Source organism: Chanos chanos, chromosome 13, assembly GCF_902362185.1.
Source record: "Chanos chanos chromosome 13, fChaCha1.1, whole genome shotgun sequence".
Classification (NCBI taxonomy): Eukaryota; Metazoa; Chordata; class Actinopteri; order Gonorynchiformes; family Chanidae; genus Chanos; species Chanos chanos.
The window spans coordinates 3,972,501-3,992,459 of NC_044507.1; the positions used below are offsets into that span (position 1 = coordinate 3,972,501).

Below are 19,959 nucleotides of genomic sequence, written 5' to 3' on the forward strand. Positions count from 1 at the left end.
TCATTCAGTGTGGTGAACACAGCAGGCATGTGTATGTGTATGTGTGTGTGTGTGTGTGTGTGTGTGTGAGTCAGTCAGTATGCTCAGTAAGCAGGTGCCCTGTGTAGCTGGTTAATTTGTGAGCTGATGCTGGTGTGACTGTGTGTTGGATAATTAGGATGTGACTGCATATGTCTCCTGGTGCTACCCAATGGCTAACACAAGCCAGCAGCAGCTCTGATGGATAAACAGATATACACTCCACCATTTTATAGGTCTTCATCTTCCAAACTGATCTATACAACACTACACTACACTACACTCCGCTACACTACACTACCTCACAGCAGAGAAAGAGAGAGAGAGACATTCTACAGACTACATGTAACAAGTGTTTCCAGATTTTTACCTTGTTTCCTTTAAATAAACTCTGCTCCTTCGTTTCAGTGTAGCTCATACTGCTTTGTCAAACCGGCATGGGCACTTAAAAGTAAAATTACTCATCTTCCACTGGTGTTCCCGATGTTTCACACAAGCTCTGACTGGTCAGGGTTTTTTTTTTTCCCCAGAAAAAAGGCGACCCCTAGGAGACATTGTTGGCACTCTGCTCATTCTACTGTCTTACAACACTCTCATCATCAGAGAGAGGATTTAAAACTGAATTTAAAAAATCATTCTTTGTGCTGTTTTCTTTTATTCTGGTTTTTGTTTTGTTTTTTTCAAAGTTAATCATAGTTCATGAAACCAGACATAAACTCACATTTCAATCAGATTTCCGTGCTCTCACAGCTGCTGGTTGACCTTTGACCTATGCTCATGACCTTGTACTTAAGTCTACAGGGTTAAGTCTCTTTAACTTGACATTGGTCATCGACTACTGTCGACATATCCACAAAAAAAAGAACGGAACAGTATTGATGGTGCACGCGATCCCAGATAAATGTTGAACATGTAATTTGGTTTTTTGGTTATTAGAAAGAACAATGTTAATCAAATGCTGTACAGTAAGACGTTGTAGATACAGTAATAACAGATGCCAATAATCAAAAAGCTCTTATTTCTCGGTTTTAAGGAAATTATGTTGTTGTTTTTTTTGCGACACAGCCAGCTGTGTTCTCATAGTTCAGGAAGCCACATTCAGTCCAGTGAATCCTGAATTATACCAAACGATAAATTACACCAAAAATCAGAAAGATGTAGAAAGACAAACTTCCTGTTACAGGCCGCACGCTGCAATCCAAACTGTGCTCTCACTTATTCATGGTTTACTTTGACGTATCGCTCAGCTGATGTAGTCTTTTTACACCATCCTCGTTGCTGCAAATACCGTCTCTCTCCCCCTTTCCTCTCGGTCAGGAGCGAGCGCTTAGGCTGCGTGTGTGCACGTGCACGCGCACGGCGCGACGCACTGCACGACTCGCTGTCCGCGAGCCGCAATTTGATTTCAGAAAAACGCTCTCGTGAAGCCCGGCGCTTTAGCGTGATCCTCCCCGTTTCCTTTCACCGGAATTCTGACACACTGCCCGTTACATGCGAGGCACGCCCCCGAGCGATTCGAGGTCTCCGGTGGAGATATAACACCAGCCCCCGTCGTCCAGTTAATCCGGGGATAAAAACATTCAAATCTATTAGCAACCTAGCAAGCTAACATCTCCATACATATCACCACTACATAGCGAAAAAAATAATCATCCGACAATCATGCAAGAACTACTATCATGACCAAACAGTTATCCACTTTTATACAAGTTACATGGATCTCTCCAATGGGAAACAGATGTTCGCGTGAGAAGAGGTATCTTGGAGAAAAAAAATGATAACCTAAAATAGGAGCAATATGAATCAGAGCTGGCCGATGCATGTGACATCGCTAATCTGTGTGGCAGTCAGTCGGAAATTTCTTCCATATTAAATCTGATACATTATTGCAATGCCACGACAATCAGGAATGCAAATGTTAGCTCGCGTCACGGCTCTCAACTAGGAGTAGTGTCTTGCCACATAACGGGAAACGATTCGCTCCTTCGTCTACGTCGCCGATACCGTTACTTCAAACGAAACCTACATTTTTTTTCACTCTGTAGAGCATTGTTGTACCTCGTACATTTTCCTTGCAATTTCAACAATTTTTGTAAGCGAAATTAAGCATGCGATCTATCCATCTTCCCGTTGCATCCAGTCAACATCAACACCATTTACCGACACCGCTTGAATTACGCATTAGGAATAAAACAATTATTACAGCAAACACATTCCACATCCTTATGACCTACCGAGTTTCGTTAATTTCCGTTATCTTCCAGCGGTTTGTGTCTGATGTCAGAAGAAACACGCCTTTTCTCCCACACCTCTGCCTCCCTCTCTCTCTCTCTCTCTCAGAATGACAATAGTTAAATGTGCCGGTGTTACTAGCGTATGTGTGCCTTGGAAAGAGGGAGAGGGCGAGCATGTCGCGGAGGGAGGGCGAAGGGGAGGGGAGGAAGAGGGGAGAGGAGGGGTGATGGAGAAGAGGTATGCGGCGTTGTGCCGGAGCGGAGGAAAACGAGAAATTTCTGCCACCTTGTGGTACAGCACCGCTACTGGGGGCTAAATATCCGTTTACAGTACACGCAGGTACAGGGGGTTGGGGGGCGGGTATACAACGTCATCGTGACAACGCCCACGCACTCAGTGACCTTGGAAGCAAAAATAGGGATATGAAACATGTTCCCAGCTGATGCTCGATCCTGCTTTACGGCCAGTGGATTTCCACAAGCCCACGAAAAAAATGAGTTATTCTAGAAACGACGTCGCCACCTTTTTTAGAGTTTATTTGAGAGTACGCTATGTGATGTAAACTCCAGTTTATACATATCAATACCAAGAGTCACAAAAACTGAACGATTATTTAATAAATATCATGATAAATACACAGACACGGCTGAGTATCAGCTCCATATGAATACAAACGTTCCATTCGCATTTGGTCCGAAATCGTGCACCGTCGTGCGTGGCAATCATTTAACCCAAAACGTGGTTAAGATTACAGACAGTCTTGATAAAATCATCATGAACAGCTACAATTAAAAAAAAAAAAATAATACTCCTACCACACATAATGAGGGTAAGAGAGTGAGAGAGAGAGATTGTCAGAGAAGGGGTGTGTCTGTGTGTGTGAGCACACACATGTGCAGCCAAAGGTTTGTTTATTTTAGGTTCATTTTCACTTTCTTTTTCCGAGATGTTTTCGGGCCGTATTTAAATGTGCAGTGAGCTGTGTTTCAGTCAGATTTGTCCAGGTTTTTGACACGGCATAAACCACTCTCTGTACCTGTCGCAGCCCTGGGGCACACACACACACGCACACACGCGCGCGCGCGCACACACACACACACACACAAACATTTGCATGCAAGCACACACACATACATGCACAGACTCGCATACGCACGCACTTCACATGCACACACTCTCTCGCACACACACACACACACACACACACACACACACACACACACACACACAAACAAACCCTCGGTTTAACCTGACAGCCGTGAAAACAGTAGGCATTAGGATAAGAAGTACTTGTCATCTATCTCCTTGTTTGCCTGTGTGGTCACACGGTGACACAAATTATCATCATCAAGACATCAGCGGAGTGTTTTTCACCCATTCATACACAATATCATAATCTAAAGTAACTCTTCACACTTAAAATGTTCATATGGCCTCTGGAGAAGCCACTGTGCTGGGCGGATCACAGCTGAGGCCGATGGTTAGTGATGCCAACACAGAGTTTGTTTGTTTTTTTCCAGTTCTCTTACGCGGGACCACTTGTCCTGTTCACACTCCGACTCCAGCGCTGAGGTATGTGAAGTGGTCACTCTGGTCTATCAGAGAGACCCAGTCATACTGACTCAGCTAAACTGGCCCCTCAGTCAGCTGGTCAGCTTTCCACAAACTTAACCGTCTCATTAGCGACTGTATTTCACATACTATTCTGCATTTTGTGCACAGTCCAGCACCGCGACCGCGACCGCGACCAGCAGGCACTTCAGCAGACGTAAACCTTTTTTTATCCTCTTCTGTCCATTTATCCCTCTTTCCACAGCAAACGGACGCGACACTGCGGAGGCTGCCTGGATCGGCAGACGCCTGCTCCAGACTGCAGACGGAAGGGGAAGTGACGGCAGTACTTAAGCTGGCGTGAGGAGAAAAAGAGTCTCGGAAGAAGGGACAGAGTAAGACAGAGACAGAGACAGAGACAGAGACAGGGTCAGACAGAGACAGAGACAGAGACAGGGTCAGACAGAGACAGAGACAGAGACAGAGACAGAGTAAGACAGAGACAGAGTCAGACAGACACAGAGTCAGAGACAGGGTCAGACAGAGACAGAGACAGAGTCAGTCAGAGACAGAGTCAGACAGAGACAGAGTAAGACAGAGACAGAGTAAGACAGAGACAGAGTCAGACAGAGTCAGAGACAGAGTAAGACACAGACAGAGTCATACAGAGACAGAGTCAGACAGAGACAGAGTCAGAGACAGGGTCAGACAGAGACAGAGACAGAGTCAGTCAGAGACAGAGTCAGACAGAGACAGAGACAGAGTAAGACACAGACAGAGTCATACAGAGACAGAGTCAGACAGAGACAGAGTCAGAGACAGAGTAAGACACAGACAGAGTCAGAGACAGAGTCAGACAGAGACAGAGTGAGACAGAGAGAGTAAGACAGAGAGAGAGTGAGACAGAGACAGAGAGATGGTGACTGTCAGAGCCATCTGTGAGGACATGAGTCAGGTCTCCAGCAGGATGAGCAGACACACTGGGCATTTGGTAGAGGAGTGTGGAAATAAAGGAGAGCGTGTGTATACGTGTGTGGGGATGTCACAGTGAGTCTGTGTTTTGTATATTTCCAGATCTTTCCCAGGGTAACTTGCAGTGCACTTTTGTGTGTGTGTGTGTGTGTATGCGTGTGTCTGTGTGTTACTGGCTTTGTGGAGCTGTGGACTGAAAAGAGAGTTTGTGTGTGTGTGAGTGTTTGTGTGTTACTGTGAAATTGTGGGGTGAATGTGTGTTATCGTAAAGTCAAGTTATGTTTCCGTGTTAGCTTGTGTGCGTTTGCCTTATCATGAAGTTAAGGGGTGTGTGTGTGTGTGTGTGTGTGTGTTACTGGCTCTGTGTGTCTGAAGTTGACGGGGTCTCTAATCCCACTCTCTTTAGAGATTCCTCATATTTCTTCTTCCCAAGACTGACAATGTCCTCTACTTCCTCTGCCAAGTCCCGCCTTCCACTCTCCTCTAGCGCATTTATCAACCTTGGCACTGCCCCTGGACCCGCCTCCTGCTGCCCTCTCGCCCAATGGAAAAGCATCTCCAGCACCAATGCTCCCAGGTTATCCCTGGTAGAACATACAATCACACAAGCACACATACAAAAGGCATATGTGTAAATTTAACAGCTGAAAATGCATTGTGCAAAATGTTTTCATCTTTGTCGAGAGACATACTGATTTAACACAGACATTTTAAACACTTAATTCAGTAAACAGGAGTCTATGAACACTCACAGATGGTTGGACCACCTGCTATAATTCTCACTTCATTATTCCTAGAAGTAACAGAGAGGTGTGCTGCTGTCTATCAAAACACAGATGAAAATAAAACAACTTCATTTTATCCATTCCTCATCTTCACTCAGGCTAGAGAAATAACAGCAGTGTGAGGGACAAAGAGAGAGAGAGAGAGAGAGAAAGGCGGGGGGGGGGAGTGACAATGATTGAGAGAATGGAAAAATACATCGAGAGGATGGGGAAATGGAAGAGAGAGGTGAAACAAGGTAAAAGGGCGAAAGAGATGAGGAAATGACGCTGAAGGAAAAAGACACAAACCGACAGAGTGAGAGAGAGATGGAGGGAGTGAGAGATCAGAGAGAGAGAGACAGAGAGACAGAGAGAGAGAGAAAGAGAGATGGAGGGAGTGAGAGATCAGAGAGAGAGAGAGAGAGAGAGAGAGAGAGAGAGAGAGAGAGAGAGAGAGATGGAGGGAGTGAGAGATCAGAGAGAGAGAGAGAGAGCAGAGAAGAGGCACAATGGGAGACATGGGGAGGAAGAGAGAGAAGGAAAGAGAGAGAGGGAGAGAGAGACAGTGATAGAGAGAGGGTGAAAGAGAGGGGAAGAGAGATTGTATATAATCTCCTACAGTGTTCCAGATGGCTTACTGATGACTGAGAGGAGAGAGATTAAAAAATCTGTCTCTTTCTCTCTCTCTTTCTGTCTGTCTCCTTATTCTCTTGTGTCGCTCTCTGCCTCACCCTCCTTCTCTATTTAATTATCTTCTTCTATTTTTCACTACAGCACCTAATCCAGGAGATTCATGTTATTTAACTCTCAAACAAACACATGTGTCAGTAAGCTCTATAATTAACACGCACACGTCCCTGTGCACACACGCTAACACGAACACGCACACAGACTCGCACAGACACACATTATACCATAATACCATACATCACACATGCATAACATAACACAGTTTACATCACCACATACTCCTGTCCCTACAACCACACTGCAATACCATACATTATACACATATTACAACACAATTTACACTACCGCACACAACACAATTTACACTACCACACACACACACCTGTCCCTACAACCACACTGCAATACCACACATTATACACATATTACAACACAATTTACACTACCACACACAACACAATTTACACTACCACACACACACCTGTCCCTACAACCACACTGCAATACCACACATTATACACATATTACAACACAACACAATTTACACTATCACACACACACCTGTCCCCCCAAACTCACTACATCACACAAACATTACACAACACAATTTACACACGTCCTCACAACATCACTGCAATACCATACATTATACATATACTGTATTACACACAACACAACTTACATACATATATTACACACAACACAGTTTACACTACCACACACACACACCTCTCCTCACAGCATGACTCGAATAATCTACATTATACATCCATTAAACAACACAGTTCACATCACACACACACACACACACCTGTCCCCACAATCTCCATCACTACACCATTATTATTTATGTATCAACACAGCCTCACAAGGCCACAATTCACTCTGTCTTCTCTCACTTTTTACTCTCTCTGTATTACACCCTCATCTATGTTTTCATCTCTGACCCGATAAGTGGAATGCCTTTTATTTTTTTAATCTAGAATTTCATTCTTCATTAACTGTGTAATTATTCCCTCATTTTTCAAGATCATGTCAAAGGTACTCAGAGTATGTGAAAAATGCCACACAAATGAAACACTCGTCACTGATAGTAGTTGGTAGCTGGGTCAGCCACAGTGACAGCATAAATCTAACACTGCTTAGTGATCGTCACATAAACAATGACATTAGTACCGTTACAGTAACAGATATTATCACTATCAGTGGTGGTGATCATTGTAGTGGTGGCAACAGTTTAATCTTATTGATCAATTATTATTAATATTACTGTAAGTTGAAACTTGTCCATATCAATTACTCTACCACTGTAATCTCTCTGGTCAAAATCTCTAGGCTGGCATCTGAGTTGGCAGAGCAGGGGTGCATGGGTAACAGTGCCATCTGTTGGCTGGCACTGATCCCACCGTGCCCACGTGGCTGTACCCACCTGTGTTTGTACTCGATGCGATCCAGCTCGGAGTAGCCGATGCCCAGGTTGATGCCAATGTTGCGCCAGTCCCGGCCGATCCGCAGGGAAATGGACAGAAGGTTAGTCTCAGTCAAGTACCCGCTCTCTGGGTCGCCCAGGTTCAGGGGAGGGTACTGAGGCTCTCCGTATATACTACTGCCCTCAGAGTCAGAACTCTTACAACGGGGGTGTGTGTGTGTGTGTGTGTGTGTGTGAGTGAGTGTGTGTGTGAGAGAGAGAGAGAGAGAGGCAGAAAGAGAGACAAACAGACAGACAGAAAGAGAGACAAACAGAGAGGGAGGATGAGACAGAGAGGGAGAGAGAGAGAGAGAGAGAGAGACAGAAACAGTGAGAGAGACAGACAGTAAGGGTGAGTGAGAGAGAGAGAGACAGACAGAGAGAGAGAGAGAGAGAGAGAGAATATGTTACAGTTATATAATATAGTTGGATATTAAATAAAGTTGGCTATTTATGAAAGAATATGAAAAAATTAAATTCATTTTCTATGGTCCTTTTTTTAGTCAGTTCTGTGTCTGAGCACAAAAAAAGTGGAGCATCATCCCATCTCTATCTTACATGGTATGTTTTTGTATTGCTGTTTCAGTTGACTTCTTTTAAAGGTAAACCCTAGAAAAAGCATTTCACTTCAGGTCCGCGGTCAGTTTATCGTAATAATCTAGACTGTCTTACTTACAGGAAGTCTGAGAGGGAGCGTGGCCATCCATTGGCTGTCGTGTCCTTTCCTCTTACGGGCCACTTCCTCTGGGAGGTCACTGGGAATTTCCCCTCTGTAGAACGACACCTGAAGGAGTGCGTACACACACACACACACACACACACACACATCTATCACACTGCTGCACAGGTACTATGAAACTAAATCTGGAGACCTGAAATAGTGTCTTTAGAACTTTGAGCCCTAAAGAGTCCTAAAGACTCTCTCTCACACACACACACGCACACACACACACGCGCACACACACACACACGGCCATCTCACCTGTCCTCGGACCGCGCCCTGCTGAGGCTGACTGGGACAGACGTAAACTTCTTTAATATTCTTCAGGTGAGAGTAGAATATGAAGGAGAGTCTTCCCTCCAAACAGTCGGGTCTGTCTGTGTGTGTGCGCGGGAGAAAAACACGTAACACACATGTACAATACGTCTGACCACTCACGCACACGTAAGGAAGAGTTGCTGACATCTCAGATATAAGCACTGAGAGGATCATTCAGTGTTTCAGAATGGTTTGGAGGTATTCATGGGTAATATTATTTACTGCATCACTTACAGTATTACTTACATTATTTACTACATTATATTTCACAGGCGCTTATGGGGAATATTCAGTTTTTCAGTTCAATGATGACATTTGCTGAAGTAGGGTGCATTTGTGTCTGCTTACATGTGACCGCTTTGTAACTGTGATCTAATGGAATCTTGTGTCGATTTCTTGCATTAAATCCTGCCTGTGTATATGTCCATGTGTATGTGTGTGTGCCCATGTGTGTGTGTGTGCACGTGCATGTGTGTGAGTTTGTGTGTGTATGCGTGTGTGCATGTGTGCGCGCGTGAGTGTGTGTGTGCACGTATGTGTGTGCGTGTGTGTGTGGTGTGTGCGTATGTGTGCATGTGAGTGTGCATGTGTGGTGTGAGTGTGTGAGTGTGTGAGTGTGCATGTGTGGTGTGAGTGTGTGAGTGTGTGAGCATGTGAGTGTGGTGTGTGTGGTGTGTGTGTGTGTGTCTGAGTCTGTGAGTGTGTGTTTCCCCTGACCTGAGCTGAGGTCGATGCCTTTCTCAAAGCCAGCAAAGAACTGCTCTCCCTCTAACAGATTACACAGATCAGAGGGCTGAGGACCATCATACTGCTCACACAGAGACACCAACCTGTCCTCTACCTGAGTAATACACACATACACATACACATACACACACAAGTATACGTAGGCATGTGCACACACACACACACACACACACATAAACACACACACACACACACAAAATACATCACAGAGAACCCAAGAGACACACATACAAGCCCACGTACATATGCGAATATGCACACAGACACCAGATTACTCATAGAGAAATTCCAGGCTGTCATGTGTGTGTTCCTACTTTAACCCAATGCTCAGTTCTCTTTCATTACACACCCAAAAGTAAAACATCTGTAATTCCACCTTCTGACAATCAATACAGAGTGTTGCGTGTTGGGTTTTGTTCTGTTCTGTGTTGGGTGTTGTTCGGTACTGTGTTTGGGTTTTGTTCTGTGCTGTGTTTGGGTTTTGTTCTGACCTTGTTTGAGGGCAGACACTGCAGCAGGACCTGTCTGGGGTCAGAGCGGCGCTGGAGAACCAGAAACTGGACCCGAAACTGTTTCAGTTTGTGATACACTCTCCGCACAACACCACTGATACAACTCTGAGTGGTGTACCATAACCAGTACCTGCAATACACACACACACACGCACACACACACACATACACACAGACACACACACAAACATCAGAGTAGTGTCGCATAATTAGTACATATCTCACACACACACACACCCCCCCCCTAAACTTGTGAAGATCATTTTTATCTTAATCATGTCCTCTCTACTTTCTGACCTCTCTCTCAGACAGAAGATAATAATTACGTTATAAACCTGCTGTGGATTTAGTAACAGGACAGACCAGGACAGTAAAGATCTAATCTCACAGTGTCTAGCACAGGCTAACCACATCTTTGTGCCTCTGCTTGACAATATCTGCACAGTTTCTGAGAAACCAGGATGATGACGATGACAATGATGACAATGACAGTGATGATGATGAAGTCTATCCAGTTGACACTCACCAGGAGAAGTGCGTGACGGAGAAGATGGCGTACAGGTGTGTGACGTACAGGGACACCTGAGAGGTGATGTCTGTCCAGGTGTGAGCAGCCGGGTCTCCGTGGAGCAGGTGCAAGCGGGACATGTCTACAGTGTGACCTGGAGAAACACACAAACACACACATGCACACACACACACATGCATGCATGCACGCACACACACGCACACACACACGCATGCATGCACGCACACACATGCACACGCATGTACACACACACATGCATGCACGCATGCACACACACGCATGCACACACACACACACACGCGCATGCATACATGCACACACATGCATGCATGCACACGCATGCACACACACATGCACACACATATGCACACACACACACACGCATGCACGCACACACATGCACACACATATGCATACACACACAAACACACACATGCACACACACAAACACACACATGCACGCGCACAGACACACACACACACACACACACAGTGAATGATTTGCACACAATTGCTGGGATCACAAGCTCAAATACCAGTAATATTGGACAACTCAAAGAACACGTATGAACAGGAACATAAGATCCTGTTTAATTTAATGTATTCACACTTGATGAATCTCATGCATTGCCAGGAGTGGTTAGGAAGAAAACACAAAGAAGACAGGCGATGACAGGGAAGAGAGAGAGAGAGAGAGAGAGAGAGAGACTGAGAGGACAGAGCGTGAAACAAACGAAAAGAGGAAAAAGACCAAGGGGTGAAGTTCAACATTACCGGTCAGCCCTGGGGGTAAAGGGATCTGCACTTTGACTGGCTGAAGGAAATGCATGCTGGGAGTCTGGGAGAGGCAGAGCAGGGGACTGGCACTAGCCTGCGGATCTCCAGTTAACTCCTGGATCTCAGACAGCGCCACCTGCAGGACCTGAATAAATCGACAACACAGGAGTATCACACTCACACTTTCCCAGAGAGAAAACACACGGACAACAGGTACTGGAGACCTGGGCATCAGCCTTATCTGACAGTTTGTCTGTGCTGTGTGTTGTGGTGATGACTCCTGGACCATGGGCCCGCTGGGGCCCCTGAGAGTGCTGCATTATGAGACATACCTGAAGTGTGACGGTACGTGTCTGTGCAGTGCAGTCCGGAGGAAAGGACAGTTTAATCCCGGGATCAAAACCTGACACCAACAGCGCCCCCTGTGGTGACACTGAGCACGTGTCTCTGACAGGACGAGAAACAGCCACAAACCAGGAGAACTCTGTGACGCTGCAACAGGCCAGCTGCACACATACACACGCGCGCATGCACACACACACACACACACACACACACACACACACAGATCACAGGTTTTACCCCTGCAAATAACACACCCTCCATTCAACACTCTATACTCTATCAGTGTAACAGTCTGGAATAGGAAACACTTCTGTATATGTATATACAGAATACATGTAGCTGTATATGAGTGTATGTGGGCGTGTGTGTGAGTGTGAGTGTGTGCATAACAGAGAGAGAGAGAGAGAGGGAAAGAGAGACAGGATTACCCGAGCAGATCGACCTCCTGGTTTACTGCTGTGCCTCTGGCTCCCCCTCCTGGTCAGAGTTGATAGTGTGGTCCAGGACTGACCGTCATACCTGCGTACAACCACCTCTCCTCTCCTGGACCTGTGGTAAGGCACACACACCTCCACTGGCTACGACACAGACACAGAGAGAGGGAGAGGAGGAGGAGGAAGAGGAAGATAACAGAACAGGGACAATGGAACAGAAATATTACAAACCAAATACCAGCACAACAATGGCTGTGTTTTAAATCAACTCAGCCAAAGTGTGCACTCCATTCACTATCTGAACAATCAGCTCAGGCAGAACAGCATGTTTCTGTGACATTGAGCCTCTGTTTGTGTTTGTACAGTGAGTCAGTGGGTAAGAGGTGAAGCACTGCAGAGGTCGACCTGGTCAACCCTGACCTTGCTGTTCCAAAAACACAACTGTCTAATCCTGCTTTTCTCTCACCCTCTCAAACACAACACCATGAGGGAGGAGCTCCAGCGGGCGACTCAGCAGGAAATCGTGCTCCTCTAGCCACACCCACTTCCTGTGTGGCCTCCTCTCTGCCCACTTCAGCCTCGTGACTGCTTTCACACATCGCCGTGGAAACAGGAGCTCTGCCCCTCCGGGAATAAACACATGACAACCAGCGGACGAGACTGAAAAACTGAAGGCAAAGAGACAATTAAAAACAAACTTACAAAACTAAGTTACACAACAACAGCCACAATAAAGAAAACAATATAGGGGAATAGAATGAAGGAGAGCGTTATGACATCATAAAGGCTGCTAACAGAATGTTCAACGACCAACAGAATGTTGAACAATAGAATGTTCAGGGTATTTGGAATGAGCAGAATCTTCAGCTCCCCAGGTAGCAGCTATATCCACAGCTCAGTGTTAATGTGAACTCGAATCAGTGTACCTGTGTTGATTCAGTCCCAAGTGTAACTCTGGGATTTCACTGCCCTCCTCAGCTATGAAAAAAAACACAGAGAAAGCAGAATAATTATAACAGTCTTTTACATTTCATAACACACTGAGTAGAGCATGTACAAAGCCAGTAACGTTAACTGTTACTGTTTTTTGGAATGCACCAGTAGATTTTGAAACTGGTTGTCTGCTTGGAGATGATGTTAACAGGTCGACATTGACAGTAAATGTGTATTAGTAATCTGCATTAGTAAATGCTGTGTGTTGTATGAGCTGGAGCTGACCCGGTGGGGGAGGGGGGAGGGGCGGGGGCGTGGCAGGTCGACCCAGAGGGTTGTTCCTCAGGTCCAGCGCAGTGAGGAGAGGAAGTGAGCTCACACACTCCGGAATGCTCCGTAACTCGTTACTGTGGATGACCAGCGTCCTCAGAGAGCAAAGAGAGCCTGGACACAAACGGAGACCGTGAAAAGGATGAAGAGAGCAGAGAGGGAACCTCTTCCCTAAATGATCTGCACCAGTGTGTGAGTGTGTGTGTGTGTGTGGGTGTGTGTGAGTGTGTGTGTGTGTGGGTGTGTGTGAGTCTGTGTGTGTGTGTGTGTGTGTGTGTGTTTCTCCTTCACCTGCTGTCGGGTGCAATGCCACGCCATTGCTGTGAGGTTAAGTGTGTGTGTCTGTGTGAATACATTTAGGTCTGACTTATCTGGTCCCTCAGGTAGGGCTCTGAGTTTGCTGTTTTGCTGTAGAACACTGTACGTGTGTGTGTGTGTGCGTGCGTGTGTATGCTTGGCCACACATGGTCCCAGGTTTGTACGGGTGTTTATCTCTCTCACCTAACGCGTCAGGGAGTTGCCTGAGTTGATTGTTGGACAGCTCCAGCGTGTGGAGCTGCTGTAACTGGCCCAGTTCCTCGGGTAGCGTCTGCAACTGGTTGAAGGAGACGTCCAGCGTCCGGAGAGCCCCGAGAGAACCCACACCCCTGGGCAGACCCACCAGTCTGTTCCCCAGCACACACAAGGACCTGAGAGAGACCAGCCCTCCCAGCTCCTCGGGCAACCTGCGGAGTTCGTTATGAGAGAGGAGGAGCTCGCGGAGACGAGACAGAGAGAGCAGGCAGAGAGGGAGAGAGGAGAGACGGTTGAAGGAGAGATCTAGGTGAACGAGAAAAGAGAGGGATGAGAGAGAGGGAGGGAGAGAGGTGAGAAGCCCTGGGAGGGGGTCACCCTGGGAGTTGTGGAAACGGTTGCCTTGGTGACGGGGAATGGGAGACGGCAGAAGAGGAACCAACAGATGAAGAAAAGAAAGAGAGAGCAGTAGTAGTAGTAGTGGTAACAGTAGAGAGTGGTACAGGTAGTAATGGTAATAACATGGCAAAAGAAGGGAAAACAGACAGAAAGGCAGAAAGACAGACAAACAACAGATTGAGAAAGGAAGAGAAGCCATTCAAAGTTAATCACTTGCCCCTGTTGTTCATGTAACATCTGAGGACAAGAACTTGCACATTGCAAAATATGACTCACAACTGCAACTACATTCACTGACTGACACATCACCCCATCACCAGGCTGCCCAAAGCTCTAGAACCCAGGCTATTCAACTGGTCTATTCAAATGCAGCCAAGAGCGCCCTCCGGTGGCCCAGAGGGGATCGCAGTCCAATTCAAATCACATAATGGGTAGTTCCAGTCAAGTAATCTGATTGGCACTCTGTAATTGCTGATGTACTGAACTTAAATAAAAAAAAAAAAAAAGATCAAATCTTTAGAAGAGTGCTCTGAAATATTTCATGAAAAAACATAAAATGACTCAACGTTTATGCTTTTTGCTAATTCTAATTTGTGTTGGAAGTAACGTGTTGTTCACTGAGTTGTATTTGTTTAGTAAAACATATCCAAACTACTTCAGCATATCACTTTACAATTTTTTTTTTTTCATAAAGTACTTCAAAGAGTGGCCTCTTAAAGATCTGACATGCTGTTTGACATGTTCAGTATACAGTAGAACAGTACTGGGCTGTTTTAACACATATACTGTGTACCACCTCACTTCACAGCATCATCACAAACACCTCACTCACCACACAAAGTCAGTTCGTCCTGACGGCAAGTAATGAGTAGTAGTCAAGATAAGAAAATATGACTTTCACACTGGAAAGAAAAACTGACGATGAAACCGTAGTTTAAAGCCCGCTTTAACTAAAAAGCACTTGTTTATTTTACCATCCCCAAACACTAACTAAATGTAAATAGGCGTAAATAAAACGGTTATAAATAAGAGTGTACATGTTTAAAGGCTGCCGCAAATCTCTGGCGTGTGAACAGAGGCCTGGTTTTCAAATCTGGCTCGCATTCAAACGGGCCAGATGTAATTGAAGAGTAATTGAGGAGACCTGCTCTAAAACCCAGCCTTAGATGTGAGTGACTGACTTTAAAATGCACCAGTACAGACTCAGTCGTGTTACTGACGTGTAATAACATCCCTCGCGCTGGTCTCTGGCACTAGCTCTGTGTACTGAGACACACCTAATCACTCTGCTCTTTCATACGTGGCTTTGGACAAAAGCATCTTCCATGTTCTTAAATGCAAATGCAGCGCGGTCATTATGTCAACAGCTGCGTGAGGGATTAAGACATGATGACAGCACACATCGGCACGTGGTATCCCACGGCAACCACTGCTTTACCTGAACAGGTGAGAGTAGAGAGTCCCTGAGTGTTCCACTGTAATTTACAGAATCGAAATGCATGCGTTTACCTCGAATGGCCAGCGAACGCAGCTTTGTTAGGTTAGGCAGGACGCTGACAGCGCTCTCTAGCGCCCCCTGGTCTTCTGAGCCCAGCCTGAGATACTGCAGGCTCCTGAGCTGGTCTGGTACGGCCTCCCAAAGAGAGGGCAGGACACCCGCCCCGCTCCGATACACATCCAGAACCAACCTTGAATCGGACAGCGCCGCGCTGAGCTCCACAGACGGAGGGAGAGGGGGAGAGAGGGAGGGAAGCGGTGAAGACGAGGATGATGAAGAAGAGGAGGACAGGAGAGAGGGAGGGAGGAGGAGGAGAGGAGAGGGCGAGTCGGAGGAAACGTCCGAAATGGACGGAGCCCAAGTGTCTGTTTGGGTGACGGAGAGGGAGGCAGAGGGGTCAACAAGCTCGACCCCTCCTTTGAAATGCTCCACTGAGTTCTCTGCTAGGTCCGCAGGCCGACTCAAAGACGGCACTGGCAAACTCTCCTGTGCTCTCTCCGGCTTTCCCATTGGCGTTAATCTCCCTGTGGATTCACAAGCGTCAGAGTCCCTACCCAGCGTCCCCCAGGTCTCTGTGTTTGACTGGGACTCTGTGGGGCTACGACGACTGTTTAAGGTCTCCCGACAAATCTTCAGTTTTTCATTTCCAGTTTTGCCCGTTTCACTCCATTCCAAAGAACATCCACGGCCTTCGCTCCTGTCTGCGTCTCTTTCACCTCCGCGCGCTGCGACAAGAGCTCCTCTCCTTTCCTCCTCTGTAGCAACCTTTGCATCCAGTTCCTTCCTCTCCATTTCCACTGGGTTTTTTGGGGGGGGTTTTTTGTGTGTCTGTTTTCTTTTGTATGCCTCTCCACTAGAACCTCAGGCACCCAGTAGGGACCAGAAGGTGTCACATTGAGGACGCCACACCTCCGTTTTTTCTCTCTCTCGTTGCCTCTCTGTCTTCATCTCGCCAGCTTACACGCTGGTCCAACCAGTGCTGGGATGGCCAAGTCCAGACAAGCTCGGATGGGCGAGGTGCGACAGCTCCATCCTGCAGAAGGATGAGGTGCAAATTGGAATATCATGGAAGAAACACGTTTGGTATAAGGGTGCACGGTTAACACCCAGACAGTTAGATTTTACACATCACGACCCACGTCTTATTAACTGGGACGACTAAATCAACGTTATTTTATGCATAGGTTTAACGCTGTCTAGTCCTATTTCGTGTTAAGCAAACTGTAGCTCAGCTGAAGTCAGATTAACTGGGTGTAGAAGGATGAACAGTTCCGTCAAAGACACAAACAAAATATTATTACATTATGCTAATACACCAACAGACAATTTCAAGAGAAAACACAACTGGAAAGCTTGTCAGTTAGATTACTAAGGATACCTACCTGTATAAACAACGAGACGTTAGCTAAAAGGTCAAAGTCAATTTGAGAAACCGTCAGGATTGAGACAGTTCCGTGAGTTTATGTTCCAAATTCGCAAACAGGAAGACGTCAACGCTCTTTTCACCAGTGTGGCTTAACCGACTGCAGATTGACATATAAAGAAAGTGTAAATTAATGTGAACCTCCATGCTAGTAAACTTTAACTCCCGATTTCATGTTGACAGTCATATGCACCGCGAAACTTTCAATTTAAGGCGGGACATATGCTCTTAAAGACACAGTGCACTATTTCTCAAAAGTCTAAAGGCTAACTTGAAGGCTGTGATTCCTGTATTTAAATAAAGAAAATTAATAAATAAAATAAAGTATTTTTTATAAAAATGTTTGATAAATAGGGCTGACATTTCTGGAAGAAATTTAATGAACTACACATCACAGAAAATAACGACATTATTATGTGCGCAAGACCTGATTTTTTATGATCATCAACATGTTTGAAACAAAGTTTAATACGCTGTGGATAGCTGTTCATTCCTATCTAACACTTACATATGGACATACTCATACAATTGCCCCCCAAGTGATTTATCATATTAGTATGATAAAGTTGAGGTTTTAAAAAATCCTCTTCTCGTTAGCGTCCACTAGATGGGGCTAATGTTCTCCTCAGCATAAGGCATATGCTTCTACCGATAGTAAAACAGAACTCCGTGCCTACCTCCAGCACAGAACTGCATAACCATCAACTGATATTAGAAGCTAGGGAAATACGGTGTGTTTATTTGGTCTTCGGATGAAACAACTGATCACAGAGATAGAGATGTTCCCCTGTACAGAAGCTCAACAGAGTGGGAGATATTTGAATAGCACAATAGAAGCACAAACTTATTAAATGCGCAGATCATTTCTGAATGGGCTGCTGGTTTGAGTAATTTTGATTGACACATGGAGAGCAGGATATTACAAGCAATATATTACTGCCAGCCCCACTGTCAGCCTATTTGCTAATCCACCTGTGTGTGTGTGTATGTGTGTGTGTGTGTGTGTGTGTGTGTGTGTGTGTGTGTGTGTGTGCATGTGCGCGTGCGCGTGCGCATGCACATGTTTGTGCCTGAGTGCAGGGTGAGAAATTCTCTGATAAGAACAGTGTACCAAGAAACATTATGTAACTCTGTGGACGTTGTTTGTGTGCGTAGGGGAGGGGTCTGTGTGTGTGTGTGTGTGTGTGTGTGTGTGTGTGTGTGTGTGTGTGTGTGTGTGCATATGCGTGCTTCAATGATTGTTGCACATGAAGTTTGATGTTGTACTAATTGATGAAGATTTTTGTAATGGAAATTATGTTTATGAATTTTAAAACCCAGTTGATTTACTCAGTGTAGACATATTAAAAATCATTCAGCGTCCCTCACCGAAAAACAACAAAGGTGAACATATCACATTATGTTTCGCCTTTTTTTGTAATAAGCCCGTGGTGTTGTGTTGTGACATCCAACCAATGGTGTTGGTTTTCATATATTGACAGATTGTCTTTCTAGGTAAATATCAAATGAGAATTAAAGTAATGTCCATTTCAGCCCGAGGCTGTAATCTCTTTCTACTGATGTTGTAATGAAATTTGTAGGATGCACTAATGCTCAGAAATACACCAGAGAGTAAGAGGCATAACAACCAGTCCTGGTGTCCCAGTATGACCCCGGTGGCAGAGGGCTGATTAGTCTCCGTCTTCTCATGCGTGTGTCATTGTTGGTGTTGTGTTTACACCTCCTGCATTTTCTGAAATCGCGTTACAACCCAGGACAAGGGTAATATCACCCCCCCTCCTCCTCCTCCTCCTCCTCCTTCCTTCAGCTGTGAGGGAGAGAACAGAGAGAAGAGGATGATGTTATTCAAACAGCATCTGGAGGATTTGATTGTGAAAGAATCGACCCAGGAATAACCTCAGGATTCGCACGGCTCTGACTGAAGACTGTTAGCAACCAGGAACACAAACACAAAGGTTTGTTTACTCTTCCTTTCCCTTCATCTCCTTTCTTCTCCAAAAGCCCGTGGTGTCAGAGCCTCCACCCTAAACCTCAGTGCCCTCCCGTCTGCAGACACTCAGAAAACTGAAATATTCGCATTATACCGGTGAAAGGTTATGTGAAAGGACTCCTTACAGTCTCTCACTGGTGTAAATCTAACTGCATGATGGTAACCCGCAACCTCTGAACTGCACATGCTTTCGCATCTGGGACCAAATTGTACTTTAGTCTGAATCTCAGACTCTGAAATAAGCACTCATATGTTCTTTAAAAAAAAAAAAAAAAAAAAAAAAAACCCTCCCAGACAGAAAGATTCTTGGGGATTCAATCTGAATTGGCATAGTTTCTGTGAAAGGGACAGTTTCACAACATTCTTAGAAGAACTCATTCACAGTCCCTCTAATAACAGCCAAAAACAGTTTGTGACTTTAGGATGGTCATTTCTAGAAAACACATTCCAAAGGGGAAGAGTTCTATTAAGGAAATCAACACTAAATCAGGAACAAATAATAATGCTAACAGAGGTTGTTTTGAGTCCGTTGGGTGTTTTCAGAAACACTTTGACAACATTCATTTTCTTTCAATGAACATTTGACATATGACTCAGATGCATCACAACTCTCTTTAACGACATATTAATGCTACTGTTATGTCTAATGCTTTTGGACACTAATACATAAACTGCATGTATTTGCAGTCACTCATGTCTTGCTAAAGCATTCTAACAAATCTATTAATATTTACTTTATCACCATATTACTTCTACTGCTACCACTGATTTCACTGTTACTGCAACAGCAAC

At 45.3% G+C, this 19,959-nt stretch overlaps 2 protein-coding genes across 2 annotated transcripts in view; both read right to left on the reverse strand.

Moving 5' to 3' along the window:
• slc25a22a (solute carrier family 25 member 22a) overlaps positions 1–2,347 on the reverse strand; it is a 20,934-nt gene extending 18,587 nt beyond the window's left edge. The window contains exon 1 of the mRNA XM_030790981.1: positions 2,253–2,347. The gene's annotated coding sequence lies outside the window, so the exon portion shown is untranslated. The remainder of the gene's footprint in view (positions 1–2,252) is intronic.
• A 2,570-nt stretch (positions 2,348–4,917) lies between these two features.
• On the reverse strand, positions 4,918–16,688 carry pidd1 (p53-induced death domain protein 1). Its single transcript, XM_030790145.1, has 15 exons — positions 15,766–16,688; positions 13,846–14,259; positions 13,300–13,458; positions 13,008–13,059; positions 12,548–12,749; positions 12,076–12,225; positions 11,635–11,808; positions 11,300–11,447; positions 10,523–10,658; positions 9,976–10,126; positions 9,455–9,578; positions 8,681–8,796; positions 8,375–8,482; positions 7,660–7,856; positions 4,918–5,360 (listed from the first exon to the last, which is right to left on the reverse strand). The coding sequence occupies exons 1-15, from the start codon at positions 16,544–16,546 to the stop codon at positions 5,129–5,131; spliced, it is 3,144 nt and encodes a 1,047-aa protein (XP_030646005.1). The 5' UTR covers positions 16,547–16,688; the 3' UTR covers positions 4,918–5,128.
• Positions 16,689–19,959: the final 3,271 nt, after the last annotated feature.